At 36.1% G+C, this 14,122-nt stretch overlaps 1 protein-coding gene across 8 annotated transcripts in view; it reads left to right on the top strand.

Moving 5' to 3' along the window:
• MLIP (muscular LMNA interacting protein) overlaps positions 1-14,122 on the top strand; it is a 102,779-nt gene extending 88,657 nt beyond the window's left edge. For 6 of the 8 annotated variants that reach the window (XM_059842721.1, XM_059842722.1, XM_059842724.1 and 3 more), the window contains 3 exons: positions 4,104-4,157; positions 11,650-11,684; positions 13,798-14,122. In XM_059842721.1, the coding sequence (XP_059698704.1) occupies positions 4,104-4,157; positions 11,650-11,676 (81 nt within the window). In that variant the 3' untranslated portion in view covers positions 11,677-11,684; positions 13,798-14,122. The remainder of the gene's footprint in view (positions 1-4,103; positions 4,158-11,649; positions 11,685-13,797) is intronic. The other 2 variants (XM_059842725.1, XM_059842723.1) reach the window with 1 other exon arrangement.

Here is a 14,122-nt window from a genome sequence, read left to right as displayed (position 1 = left end):
GTGCTTCTGCCCAAGGCAAAAGAGTTGGAACTAGGTGATTTTTAAGGTCCCTTCCAAACCAAACCTTTCTATGGTTTTATGATTCATTCTATTTAGATTCAAATCTCTCAGTCTCACTGCACTCTGGTGAACTCTGGGCCTGTGTCTGGTAAGAACCTGTCAGTAAGCCGTGCCTGTGTGAGAATTGTTTCTTTTTTTCAGGTTCTTTCAGTACCTGGAAAGAGTTTTGAAATCTTCAAAATAAAAGCACACAGCTATAATAGTGTAAAATAAGGATTTGCAAGTCTGTCAGAATGGTTTACTGCATAAGTCTGGAGGCACATACTTAATCTGTATTGTGATCACTATTTCTACTTTACTTTTCCTTTTTGTAGAGGTACAAGATGCAAAAGAATTTGTTGCTTAAGAACTGAGTCTTTGAAATAGATTTTATACTGTGTCATTTCAAAGAGACAAGAGACATTATAATCATAAATTGATCCTTTACATTATATTATTTTCTTTGTTGAAATTATTCCTTTCTTTGCTTCTGTGGGTGGTTTACCATTTATTGGTACTGACTATTTAATGTTCATTGTCACTCAGATAAAGCAGAGAGACATAAAACTATTTTATGAAAATATTTGCTTGTTGTACATGTTTAAATTAATGTTTTTAGTCTTTGAGAAATCAGCTGATTTTCCTATTGTGAAGGAATGTATCTATGTTTAATAACGGTCTAGAGGACCTAATTTATTTTCAAAGGGGATTAAAGACTTGACAGAGTAGTGTAAATGTGAATGTTCTCTGGTTACTATAGTTGAAATATTCTTACTTCCTATGTATGTTATCTCTCACTGGTTCCAGTTTTAAGCTGGTGCCTCAATTAGCAAATGTTGCAGACCCTCCAGAGAGCGACTTAGATTTATGAAAAACTTCTTACACTGAGAACAATTCAGAAAGCTTTATATTAGCTCAGAGGCAGCTGTGATTCATAGCACAATAAAGATCAACTGACCTTTTAGAGGCAAGTATGTCTTGCTGATTACAAAACTAAATGAGCAAAGGTCTAATGAAGATATTATATAACCACCTCTTTCTAAGCCTTGTCTTAGTCTGTAAGAGGTTATTTTGAGCAGGTGTGTAATTTCTCTTTTTAATTACATGCTGCAAGTACTTATATATTGTAAAGATACTCTGTTCTCCTCAGTACAATGTTGCAGCCACAAATGCAGATTTGTCTAGTTTGCTTTTTCACTGTTCTTAGCAATAATAAAGAAAAAATGCCACATTAAGAGAAACCTGAGTAACATCTGAAAAAGTTAAAAATTTGTTGATTAACCTTGTAAGAGTAATGCAGAATTTTGTAAATGTCGCAGGAAAAAAGAGTAGTAGTTATAAAAGCAATATTCATCTCCCACCATCAACACACACAATATTTTCACAATTGCATAGGAGATAGGGCTTCTTGCCAGCTGCTTTGACCTGAAGATGGAAGAATGCCAATAACAGAGCTTGATGAGGTCTCACTGATACAACACACCCATAAAAAGTACAAAGTCCTACTTGCATTCACCTGTCAGATCTGGTGGACACAAGCACATTCCTGTGTGACTCTAAGGGGTGACAATCACACAATGTCTAGTAAGAAAGGGCTAATCTAGCTTCATTCTGCCTGCTTCATATTCTGGTACTTTTAAGTGGACTATGTTGTGTGCAGTCAAGACCACAAAATTAAAAAAAAAAAAAAAAATCATATTTTAAGGAAAAATCAGGAAGAACAAGATTTTGTTGCCTTTTGGTTAAACTCAGGACAGGTATGGGACATTTTCTACAGCAAGGCAGACACATTTTGGTTTACACTGACACTTGATAGAAATAACACATGTAATCAACCTCTGGGTCTTTGGGCTGATGTCACCCAGGCCAAGGCATTTGTTTCCTTTGCAGCTGGCAGAGGCAGAACTGTATGATTTCTGGCAATTTCTGAATACCTTCCTTTCAGGCACCTGCAAGACTAAGTGTTATTTCAGCAGAAACAGGGTGCAGCCCTTGGCTTATGTGTTCTGTATTCACTAAAGTACTACTTAAATTTCTTTATAAATGAGCTATATGTTACTTCCTTAAGACTAGACCCACCTGGCTAGTAGAATGCACAGACTCTTCTATGATAACTTCAAGGGGTTTTGGTCAGAGAAGCCTTGTGGAAACAGAGAGGACACAATATTGTTGACTAACTATTTTTCTTCATTATTATTTGCCTTCTTTTAATTAAACATCTCCAAATAAATTAATATTAAGAGTACCTCTCCAGAAAATATAAATAATTTTCCTCCCTATGGAGACTGTCACACAGTTTGGCTCTTTAGTTTGAAAAGAGGATGCTATCAAAATAAGGGAAGAAATCTATTTCTTGGACAAAAAAGGTAATTACTTTTGTCAGGTCTAAGGATGGACTTGAGACCTCATATTCAAGAAAAAAAGTAAGGCAGAATCATGACTCAGAGGGGCATTTCAGGTTAAGAGGGCAGGCACTGAGTACCAGCAAGGAAGGCCAGGATGAGATAACACAATAGAAGTGCATTTTTCATTGATTTTTCTCTGTGCAATTTGAGAAAAAGGTGTTCCTTTCTCAGGTCACTGCCTGACTAGGGAGCTTTTCTTTCTTGTGAGCAGTGGAGAATTCCTTTCAGAGGGCTTAGCTGTACATCAGAAAGTGAACAGAATATGAAAAAATAATTTCCTTCTTCTCTTTGTAGTTGACCCTTCTTACTTAGCCTGGGATACAGACGTGCCATATTCTGATGAGACAATGAATATCTCAACTCTAGGGTTTCTCTCCATGGAATACATTTGCCAAGATGCCAGAGATGTTGCTAGAACTTTGTACCTGTGTGTCATCAAGGATTGCCTAGGCTTGGCAATCAAATCATGGGATGCTGGGTTTGGAGGCAGAACTTCTCTTCCACGCAGACCATCAAACACTTCCTGTGTGTGCAGCAGCAGGAGGTGGTGTAAGGTCTGGGGGAAGCCTTGGCCTGATTGACATTGGGAGCCACAGGAGTGTCAGAGGGAGGGATGTTGCCACTGAGAGGATCTAGACACCTTACCCCTTCCTAACCCTTCTTTTGCCTAAATTTATTCCTTTATAAAAATCTATTGAGTAAATAAACTTGTTGCCTAAAAACATTCCCTTCCCTTTTCATTTTTGGGAACAGTAATCACAAAAAAAGTAGTTAAATGGTTCAAAGCTTCTGTTGTCACTAAAGTAGATTCCTTCTTCTCTGGAAATAAATCAGGGCAAATTTACAAAGGAAGAGAGAAATATATGACACATCCATAAAGTAATTGCAGAAAATTAGAGTATATTCCACTTCAGTACATTTCTTTGTGTACACGGCCAGTTTAGCAGATCAGTTTTGCATCTCAAAACGCACAGTGTAAAAATCAATTTTCTTAGAAGAGCAATATTTTTTTGCAACATATAATTCACTGATTTACTATTTGATCTAAATGCCAAAATAAATTAATGCCTTTGATACACTGAAAATAGCAGGCTTCTTCCAATCTTTTGGAGAATTCTCAAGCACCCACATCTCAGAACTTTCAGCAACCTTTTCCTTAAACATGATGTCTCTGTGTCACTCTATAAGAAAATGTCACAAGCTTATGATCTTAACACTGCCTTTATAAACTTAGGCTGATTTACCTGCATTCTAATTAAATTCTCATTGAAGTTAGTATGCTTCTAGTTTTAAATAACTTTAAGTGCATTATCTCATACTAAATGTATCATAAAGTAAGCCCTTTTGCTGTGATTTTTACTTCAGATGCCTCTTTGAAATTCAAAAGTGATTTATCCTTTCCCCAGACTTTTAATTATGGGAATATAGTATAACAGAAAACAGGCCATGCCTTGAAATAGATTTTAATACAGACAAGGAGTAGTGAGAGTCTGCTGAGCACAGATCTCCAATGCCTTGTTATCCTCAGTATGTCTGAAGGTATTGGCTTTAATTTTAAATTTTAGTGATATTTTATTTAGAAATTGAACTGATAAAAGATTTCTTTTTCCTGTGTTTAACCTCATGCTCTCTCCAACCTGTGGCATCTTGGCTTGGCAGCCCAGTCTTTCCATGGTGCCTATTCCAGAAAATGAGATGCTCATCTCCAAGGAGGTAATCAGTTTACATTTAATGGATTTTAGCATTTGCATGCTAGCTTTATCTTCTATTTGCATGGCCCATATAAAGTTGATCAGTAAAAATGTGCTGAACTTCCAAACCTGCTTTTTTTTCCAGTGCAGAGACTACATAAACATTAATTGTTCTTAATGATCAATGAAGAAAAAACCCAGAGATATTTTACCAACTGTTGCTTATGTGAATTTGAAATAACAGTAACATTTATGCTTCAGGTTCCTGATATGTGCTGTTGGTATGTTAGCAAGTGGGAATGGTTAAATTATGCTGTTTGTTAAATTATGCAGCCATATTTAAATAACACATTCCACAATTTTCAGTCACTAATATGGCTTCTGTTTTAAATACCAGGTACTACAGCTACCAGAAGACCTTAGGATAGTTATTAAGAATTTCATAAAAGACAGTCAAGAAAACATAAAATGTAATTCAAGTTTGCCCAGTATCAAAATTCAGTGCCAGTTTTTTGGTTTTTTTTGCTTTGAAGAAGGATAAAAAATTTGAAGTCTAAATTCAGTTGCCAATTCCCTACTATATTTATGTGTCTAAACTGTAGGACCATGGTGGTTACCACCACAGACAACTCGTTCAGTGAGAGAAGATGCAATCTATTAGCCATTATCAATTTTCTCTTGAGACAGAGCAATCAATTAGCCATTATCAATTTTCTCTTGAGACAGAGCATATAGAAAATAAAAAAAAGTTCAGCTGGCACTGGCAAGTCCTTTTTCCCAACATGATCATGAGCATGAAGATGAATGATAACCTCATTGTTGGAATAGACATATGTAATTCATATAACTATCACACTCTTTCCTCTGGCTTTGGAATATAATAGGACACCACTCATAATGGGACATTTTCAATACTATCTTAGAAATTCACCTATGAAAGCATAATTTAGTATCAATAATAGCAGTATGAAAATGTTTATGACACAAGAATGAATTTTTTACCACCAAGACCTCTTTTACCAGGTGCATTCTCACAATTATTTCACTTGTTTTTAAATGAATGCAAAAATACAGATAGGAATGATAATTACATATTTGTAAACAGTTTAATTTTAATTTATTATTTTAAAATTAGATTCTAGTTTGTCTGAAAACAGCCATATGATAATTTAAATATATTAAATGGATGTTTGCCAGTCATTTCTACCAAATAGGTAACTTCCTTTCAGTTTTGAAAAATATTGTGGGAGTTTTGAGGTCAAGCTCTTCACATTTTGGAAGTGGAGGACTGGCCTGAATTCTGAATTTGTTGAGAACATATCAATATGTCCTCACAGTTTATCTCAATTTCCACTGGGAAAAAAAAAAAGGGGGGGGGAAAAAGACAAAAATGAAAAGAGTTTGATATCTTAGTGGTTGGGTGGATAAACAGACTGCAGTTCTGCACCAGGAGTACATAGGCATGACCGTAGCCTCTTAATTCTCTAGTGCATCCCTGGCCTCTCTGCACAGGGTGTCAGGAACTTGGAGCTATTTCATATCTCTTTTTGTTTGAATCTCCATCACAGTCCTCCAAATCTCCTCCTTTGTTCCTTGCCTTTGACATTTCTGCTTGTTTCTACACCATCAATCCCCTTTCCTCTGCCTCCCAGGACCCACTTCTTGATTCTCTCAAAAGCAGGTGTTACAGTGTCTGCTATTCAAAGAAAAACCCAAAATGCCCTCACTTCTCAAGTGAAGTTAGACCAAGAGTACTTCAGATCTTCTCAGCTGAGTTGTTTTTTGTCCCTCTCAGCTGTAAAGTTTCAGAAATATTATTGAAGCAATGGTATATCATTAGAAGGCAGTGAGAGGGACTACATAGTTCTGAGGATAAAATTGTTTTTGAGATTAAGTGGATTGCAGTACAACAGGAACTGTAAAATGGGAATATATACACATACATGTATACCTGTGTATGACTGTGTGTATATATTTGCAACCTCTGATGATGCAGATGATTTTCCTGAGTTTGAAAATAGAGGGAAGCAAACAGCTAGATCCTTGTGTCTCATCCTTCTACTTTACAATTTGCACGTTGAGGAAGAATTTTGCAAATCTAATGGAAAGACAGATATTTTCAAAGAGAAATCTCTAAGAGACAAGACACATAATTTAACTAATGCATTATTAAGATCAGTTCAGAAAGTGAAGGATCTTGTACTGACACAGTAAAGTCGGACACAAAAAAAGTGCAAAATTGCTTTGGTTAGAGGCAAGCTTGGTCCATTATCTTGGTAAAATATATTAAAACTGTCTTCTAAAAGTTCCCTTGTATTTTAAACAACCGCTTTGAACAGAATTTCTATCCACATTTTTTAAAAAAGCTTAAATGTAGTACAACAATGGGAGAATTTGCACCATGACCTGTAGAACAACTATATCTGATGAAACTGTGGTTGCATTCATAAGGACCAAAGATAACTGATGGGAAAGAAGAAGATTTATAAGTGCTGTTATCAGTACACTTTATATTTCCTTTGATTAATGTCTTATTGGATGACTTATAATAACGTTAGCTAGAGACAAATAATTAGCTTTAAGGTTGAAAAAAACCGCCAGATACCATTTTGTACAGTGGAGCAAGATGACTGCTGGTTCCCTGGGGCCTGTCACTAATGAGTATTTTGCCACTATGACTATGCAAGTGGACTCCAGTCCACGTAGAAGTATCAGGAAGAATTGTGTCAGGCTCACCACAAGCTGCTCGAGAAGTAACATCAAGAGAGTTCATATTAACTGTTTTCTCTATTACAAAACAAAGAAAGCATTTTTCACGGAACTGCTCAACTCACTTGTACAGAGCAAATGATCCAGTATTTTCCCAAATTTTTAATCTCATTTTTAGCAGGAGGAGGTGACCATGGCATATCATGCTGGCCTCGTGAAGGCTGAGCAATCTCTTTGTCTCTTTAATGGGTGTCAGAGAAGACAAAAATGCATCTAGAGATGACCCTCTTTTTTCATTCTCAGTCAAGAAGGAATGAACAAAGGCATCTGTTTCCCTTGAGATCTATTGCTGGAAATGGAAGTATTCAGCACTGATACCCAGAAGGAGACCAACATTTATGCTGTCTTGGAGACAGACAGGAGAGCAACACAGAACTAGGAGCAGCTCAAGTTATTTGGGACAGCCTTCTTAGCTGACCTGAGGGTAGTGGCTTCTTAGGACATAAGTTGTTGTCAAGCTGTGTCTGAAAAACTAACACATTTTCACCATTTTCTCTTTTATGTGGTTGGGTTTTCAGAATTGTATTTTATAATGCTTTCCCTTTCTAGTGCATTAAAAAAAGCAAGGAAGGTCTTGGTTGACAATTTTTAAAATCATAACATCTTTCAGGCACCTGAGTTGTTCCTTTTTATTTGGGAACCTATCTTGACTCTAAAAACATTTGGGAACCTATCTTGACTCTAAGAACATTTTATACCAAATTTCCACCTTATGAGTTTCATAACCCACAAATCCTCAGCTAATTTAAAACGTCTTTTTTTTTTTTTATCAGTGAATTCTGTTTGGATGATGAACTGATTAGGAAAAAAGTCTGCGAAGTCATAAGTCAAATATTACTCTTACTGCTATCATAAGACCCTTAGATTATTCTCTTATATTATCTAAATTATTATCTGCTCTCTTTATCTAAAATTATATATAGGCTCATACTTAACTTTTCCTGCAATGTTCCCCCCTCAGAATGAGAAAGTAAGTGTGATTTGTGCAGTTCCAAAAAAACCAAAATGGATGGGCAGATGCGCTGTGAAATGTGAACACCTCTAGGAAGGAGTGAGAGAGGAAATGAGGGGAATGTGCTGCTAGTTTCTCCTTAGTAATTTGTATTGTTTTCTCAAAGCAAAGTATTAACTGGAAATAATAATAAAAAAACCCAAAAACCAACCAACCAAACAAAAAAGAGGTACCTTTGTATTCAGAAGAATAGCATTCGTGTAATTTTAGCATCATTCTGTTATGGCATGTACCAAGTAAGACCTGTGACTTCTCTGGGAAAGTAAGAAAATAAATAAGTGATATTCTCCTCCTTGTGAAACCTTCCTCTACAACCGTGCATTTTAAATGAAGGAGGTCTGAAGGATACTCTTTGAAACATAACCAAGCAATATGCCAATAATTTCTGACACTTACTGTCTTCCTTTGAAGCAAAGCTAGTGTTTGCCCAGGCTATGATGTGTGAATGGTGTTATAATCACTCTCAAAGTTTAACTGAGTCAGAACCTTTAAAGAGAACGTTGGGCATATGTACCTGTATAATCTGAAAAAAAACCATTGTGTTAAAAGTATGTCCTCATTACCCTTATTCATCTATGATTTACAAAATCCCAAGTCTACAATTACAATTACTAATAAATGACTAATTACAGTTACCAATACAATTACTTCAGGTCCATGTAATCTTTATCTGCAGTTGAGTAAGTAATTACTCAGTTTTATCTGTTTGTTTGTTCATGAAAGATCTGCAATACTTACTTGGGAAATCAATAGCATTTCTAAAGTCAACATTCATAAAAAAGACCCCATGAGAGAAAGCTGATTTTATTGACTTCAGTGGCAACAGGATTTTACCAACTGTCTTCTGTGCAAAGCAACACAAGTTCTTGAAATTTGAAATTCTATGAAAATGTCAATATGGTCCAAAGTTCTGTTCTTCATTGCTCCTAGTCTTTATTTACTTAAGTAGTGTTCCTGCTCAGAAGTCAACAATAGTATTAATCATTGATAGATTCTACCTAAAAGAGGAAAATGCACTCATTTTATGAAAGTGCCCTTGTATTACAGAATTTATGTAAAGGGCTTTACTGTAAACAAAAGCTCCAACCTAAATGACATTATCATGGCAAAGCGATGTTCTTCCAGTTAAACACCCGCCTCACTGGACCCTGAATTATTCTGTAATGATTCAGCTCTTGCATACTGCTCAATACTTTTTCAACTTGTAAAGAAGATTCTGGCTTGTCAAAGCAAGGACCTAACAGAAGTAGAGGGAGCTCCACTGGAAACACTCCCACTCAAAGGTCAACTTTATGCAAGCACCTACTTTTTCCCATTTGGCACTGAGATAGATCTTTCCAGACGTGTTGAGGAAAAAGACAGGGTTGCTCCTTGTGCCTTCCTAGGAGACAAAATCATGGGCTCTTCATGTGTCACATCACAGATGTACTATTCACTTATTGCTTTCCATCTTGCACACGTTAGCAACCTTGCTGCCCAGACACTAGAGCTGGTGTAGACTGGTATGGCAGAACATTGTTGCCCCTTCCTCTCTGGAGTAGGGGTCTCACTGCCCTTGGTTATTTTGACTAAGCCAAGGAGTGCAACCCTAAGCTCTCTCCATAGACTTATAGCAGTTCATTTGGCTGAAAATTTAATGACCCTGAAAATTAACATTAAATGTATGAATAACTACTGTTTTTACTAAACGAGTAGGATTTTCAGGTTTTAGTGGTGACAAATTCTTTAACCTCTAAATTGGACGGGGCATTGAAACAGTAAACTGTTGCCTTCTGATAATTATAAATAGAAAGGCAGGTCACAACAATGCACACTTCTAAAATCTAAAATAAAAACTTTAAATATCAGCAGACAAAATTTCTTGTTAATTTATACTTGAACAGTTCTTTATTTTTTTTTAAGATTTTGTATGTTCAACAGGAAATTTATATTGCAACAGGTATTTGGGCAATACTTTAGTCAGCTTCAACTATATCTTCTTGTTTTAAGTAAAAACTTTCAGTTATAGCCTACTGACTTGAAAGGGCATATTAGATCACCATGCTGTAACAAGGACAAAGCGTTATATGCATTTATAGAATTTTATTTGTACAGGGATTGCATAAAAATAATTACTGTAAATATATTAGTTTTATAAGTTTACATTTAAAAGTCTGAAAGGGTAGTAATATAAGAACGATAAAGAGAAAGTTTGAAATATCAGTATGTGATTCAAACTGCAATTTGAATCTAATTCCACCTGGCATTAAGAAACAGCTGTTGTTATTGGTCCCCTTCAAAAAATGGCAGGAGTTCTGAAAAATAGTTTTAGAGGAAAAGAACTTGCCTTGAACAGCTAGACAGAACATAACCGTAGGCTGAAAAAGTTTTTTTTTAAATTATTCAATACTTAAGTAATGCATAAGTAATTAGAATCACGGAATCAGATTAAAATTAGCTATAGTGTTTGACCACTCTTATGATATAAAGTATGTTTCTTTATGGCTAATTAAAATTTCTCCACTTGCTGCCTTCTTTTCTTTCACCATGCCAATCTGGGCTGTGATTAAACCTTTCTTAAATGGCTGGAAAGGGAAAATAAGTATCCCATAGTCTACTCTTTAGGTTAACAAGTGCTGCCTGTAGCCACCCCTCATCTGTCACACATCTTTCCCAGAAATCAACAAACACTTGTAACCATCCTGATAGTTGTCCATTGCTTCCTCTGCTTGCTTGACAAAGCAAAATCTATTTTTATTGGGAGGGCTTAATAATGGAAACTACATTCCACATGCAGCCTCGCTAGTGCCCAGCAGAGGGGAATAACTTCCTTCAACCTGCTGGCTGTGCTCCAATTAATGCAACTGTGTATGAGGTTATCCTTCATCACAACGAGGTGTCGGACCTCACATCCCATTCGGCAGAGCTGATTCCCAGTCAGTCAGTCAGTCAGTCAGTCAGTCAGTCAGTCAGTCACTGTCCTGTGCCATTTCATGAGTCATTCACTTCCTCCATCCCTCCTTGTCTTCTGCCCCATGCGGGATTTTGTATTTGCCTTTGTTCATGGATCTTCTGCTAGCCCATTCCGCCAGTTTGGCAATGTCCCCCAGAAAGGGAGTCATACCCTTGGCATATCAATCTCTCTCATGCTTCAAATTAGGAATATCCACAGACTTCCGGGACATGTAGGCTCTTCAGATCTCTGATGGAGACATCACCCTAGCATCCTCTGAAATACCACCTGGAGCAGACATTTTGGACTGTTGAATGCCAGCTTTGTGGACCCGTGTCCCAGATAGGGCCAGGCTGCATTGGTCCACCCTGTAGCCTATCCTACTCCTTGGTTTGGGTGCCAGGCTGTTATAGAAGACTGGCAAAATCCATGCTAAGGGGGAGGCAAGTGACACCTGTGTCATGTGAATGCAAGGGTGGCCACATGCTCTGTCCTCCAAGCAGGAGGTTCAAAAAAGAAGTGGAAGGTGGAAAACCAATGTGAATCTGGTGTATGATTAGTCAAGGTGATGTTTGTCTGTGGGCAGAAGAATTCCTCAAGAATGTCAATGCATGAAAAATCATTCCTGGTTCAGTAAGCAGAGCTGTAAATTAAGAGTGGAGCAAATCAGTGATTTAAAAAAACCAGAGAAGTGCTGTATGGAGTTTTCCACCAGTATTTACAACTGTTCCTGCATAACATTTACAGTTTTTATTTTCCTCTTCACTTTTTTTTTCTCTTTTTATTTTCATTTTTCTATAGGTTTCCAATGAAAGAGGCTCTGTTTAGATATGATGGTGAGTATTACTATTTTTAAAAAATATGATTACAGTCAAAATTAGACTATGTAACTACTTTGGTGTCAGTTTATCAAATTTTTATAATTTTATTTGAAAATATGTTAGGATGCTTTAGGTACACAATTCAGTGTTTGGACAATAAGATGGCTATATTTGGTGAGTGATTTTCTATGAATAATTACCAATGCAGAGTAATTCCAATTCTTAGCATGACAGAATAAAGTCACAATAGAATTAATTTTAAGTGGAATTCAATCAAATGTTTGGAAGAAATTGAGATATATTCTGCACTTAGATTGTGAAAGGATGTCAGGGAAATAAGAATAATTTTTTAATATTTGAGCACATAACCACATACTGCCATTAAATGAATGGTTTGCTTGAGTTAAACAATATCACATTGCAAATAATGTACTATGCCTGAGAGCTGACTTGATGTACTACTTAGCAAGAGAGGTCTGCAAATAGGTGATACTGAAAAGGCTGAAAAGTTCAGTGCCTTTTTTTCCTCTTTCCTTGTTTCAGTTTTCACAAAAAAAAAAAAAGATAATAATTATGATTAAAAGTTTATTTCAATTATTATTAAGAATTTGAGAGTAGGATCATGGAGAGAAATGGAAAATGACACCTGAAGGAGTACTGAGGTAAATTGGAGTATTCATGATGGAACAGCCTAATGAAATTTATCCTTAAAATACTTAACCTAAGCAATTTCTCAAACACTAGTGATTAGCAGGATGAGTAAGTTCCCAGAAAACTGGAGAAAGGTAAACACAATGTTCTATCTAAGCAGAAGAGGAAAGGAAAATTTGAGGAATCACAGAAAAGTCAGTCCTAATAGCATTTCCAAGACACTGGAACAAAGTATTAAACAACACATTTGTGGGCATCTAGAGAATGGCAAGAAGATAAGATTATTTGCAAATGGACACGTCAGAAACAAATCCTATCTAGTTGATCTCATTTCCTTCTGTGACAGCAAGGCAGATACAAGGATGTGTTTTATACAATGTATCTTCAATGTAGTCTCATATGCCATCCCTAAGCAAGCAAAGCAGATATGGACTAAATTAAATTCACATAAGGGAGATAGGTACTTGATTGGAAAGCAGGACTCTGAGAAGAGTTATTTACTGCCTGAGTGGGAAAACATCTCAGTGACTGCCAGAATGCTGTCTTCTAGCCCTAGCACTATAAAACTTTGCTATTAATTACTTTCTCAATGACATGGACAATTGGCTTACCCAATTTACAGATGATGCCCACTTGAGAGGATTTGCAAGCAGCATGGAAGCCAGGGTTTTAATTCAGAAAAATTCACTTACATTAAAAGAATGGCTTGAAATAAATATGATGCAATTAATTGAAGAAAAATACAAAGAAATATGATGGGTACAGACAGAAAAAGAATGACAATAATACTGCAGGTGAGAATCTGAGGATTATAGGGGAGGCAAAACTGAGTCTGAGTAGAAGTGATGCTTTCAGGGAGATGTTAAAAGGAATTCTTATAATATGATGAAGATAACTACTCTTTTTTTCACTATTAGTGCAAAATCAGTGGCATAGGATGTGGGAAACAAATGAGAGATTTAGAAAAGATGTAAAGGCTACAGCATCTTCAGACAGAAGTTAAGGTCATAAGAAATAAGGACAGAGTAGAGGCACAGCAGTTTCTCTCTTCATAATGGACTATTATAAAGGGATATTAGTCACTTTTTCATCTTTCCTATGAATTGGAGAAAAAGAGATGGGTCTAAATTTCAGGGAGAGAAATTTAGTTTGAATTTCAACAGTTACAGCTCTGTGAAAATTTAAGTCCTAAAAGCAGTTTGCCTCAGGCTGCTGCAAAGACAGGCAAGCTTCTCACAAGACAAATCTGATCTGCCAGCTCTCATCTTCTCCCATAACTATAGGACAAAGGAGGTTGCTGAATATATCTTCTAGGTTGTTGGTTTTTTTTTTTTTTCTGTGAAACTATGAACAATATTTGTTAGGCAGATCATCAGGTTGTAGAAATTAGGAAAACTAATCAACCTCAGTGTGTGATGCATCTTACTAATCTGCATTTTTGACAAATTGTGTTTATGCAAAAATCCTTCTTTTGCAGCCCCAAATCAGGATCTAAAGAGCTAAAACTGAATTTTGAAGCCTGTTTCTATATTAAGAAGGACTCCACAGCACCAGTCTTATTTAAAGCACCATTTCAAAAAATATTGCTTACGGTATGCTAGTTGCAAGGCAGTAATAACAATGAAATATTCTTTCAAGAAATAATCTTATGTACTAGCATAATTAACCCTAGACATACACACATGAATATGCCATTTCTTGAAGTGCTTGCTGATATGAGATGCCCAATATAACACAGCATATTTTCTTTAGAAATAATATAAATATTGAAATTAAATAAAGCTGTATTTTTGTTGCAAAAA

The sequence above is a fragment of the Haemorhous mexicanus genome, chromosome 3, assembly GCF_027477595.1.
Source record: "Haemorhous mexicanus isolate bHaeMex1 chromosome 3, bHaeMex1.pri, whole genome shotgun sequence".
In the NCBI taxonomy this organism is placed as follows: domain Eukaryota; kingdom Metazoa; phylum Chordata; class Aves; order Passeriformes; family Fringillidae; genus Haemorhous; species Haemorhous mexicanus.
The sequence above is the reverse complement of the archived record's forward strand: the minus strand, read 5'-3'. Positions and strand labels throughout refer to the sequence as shown.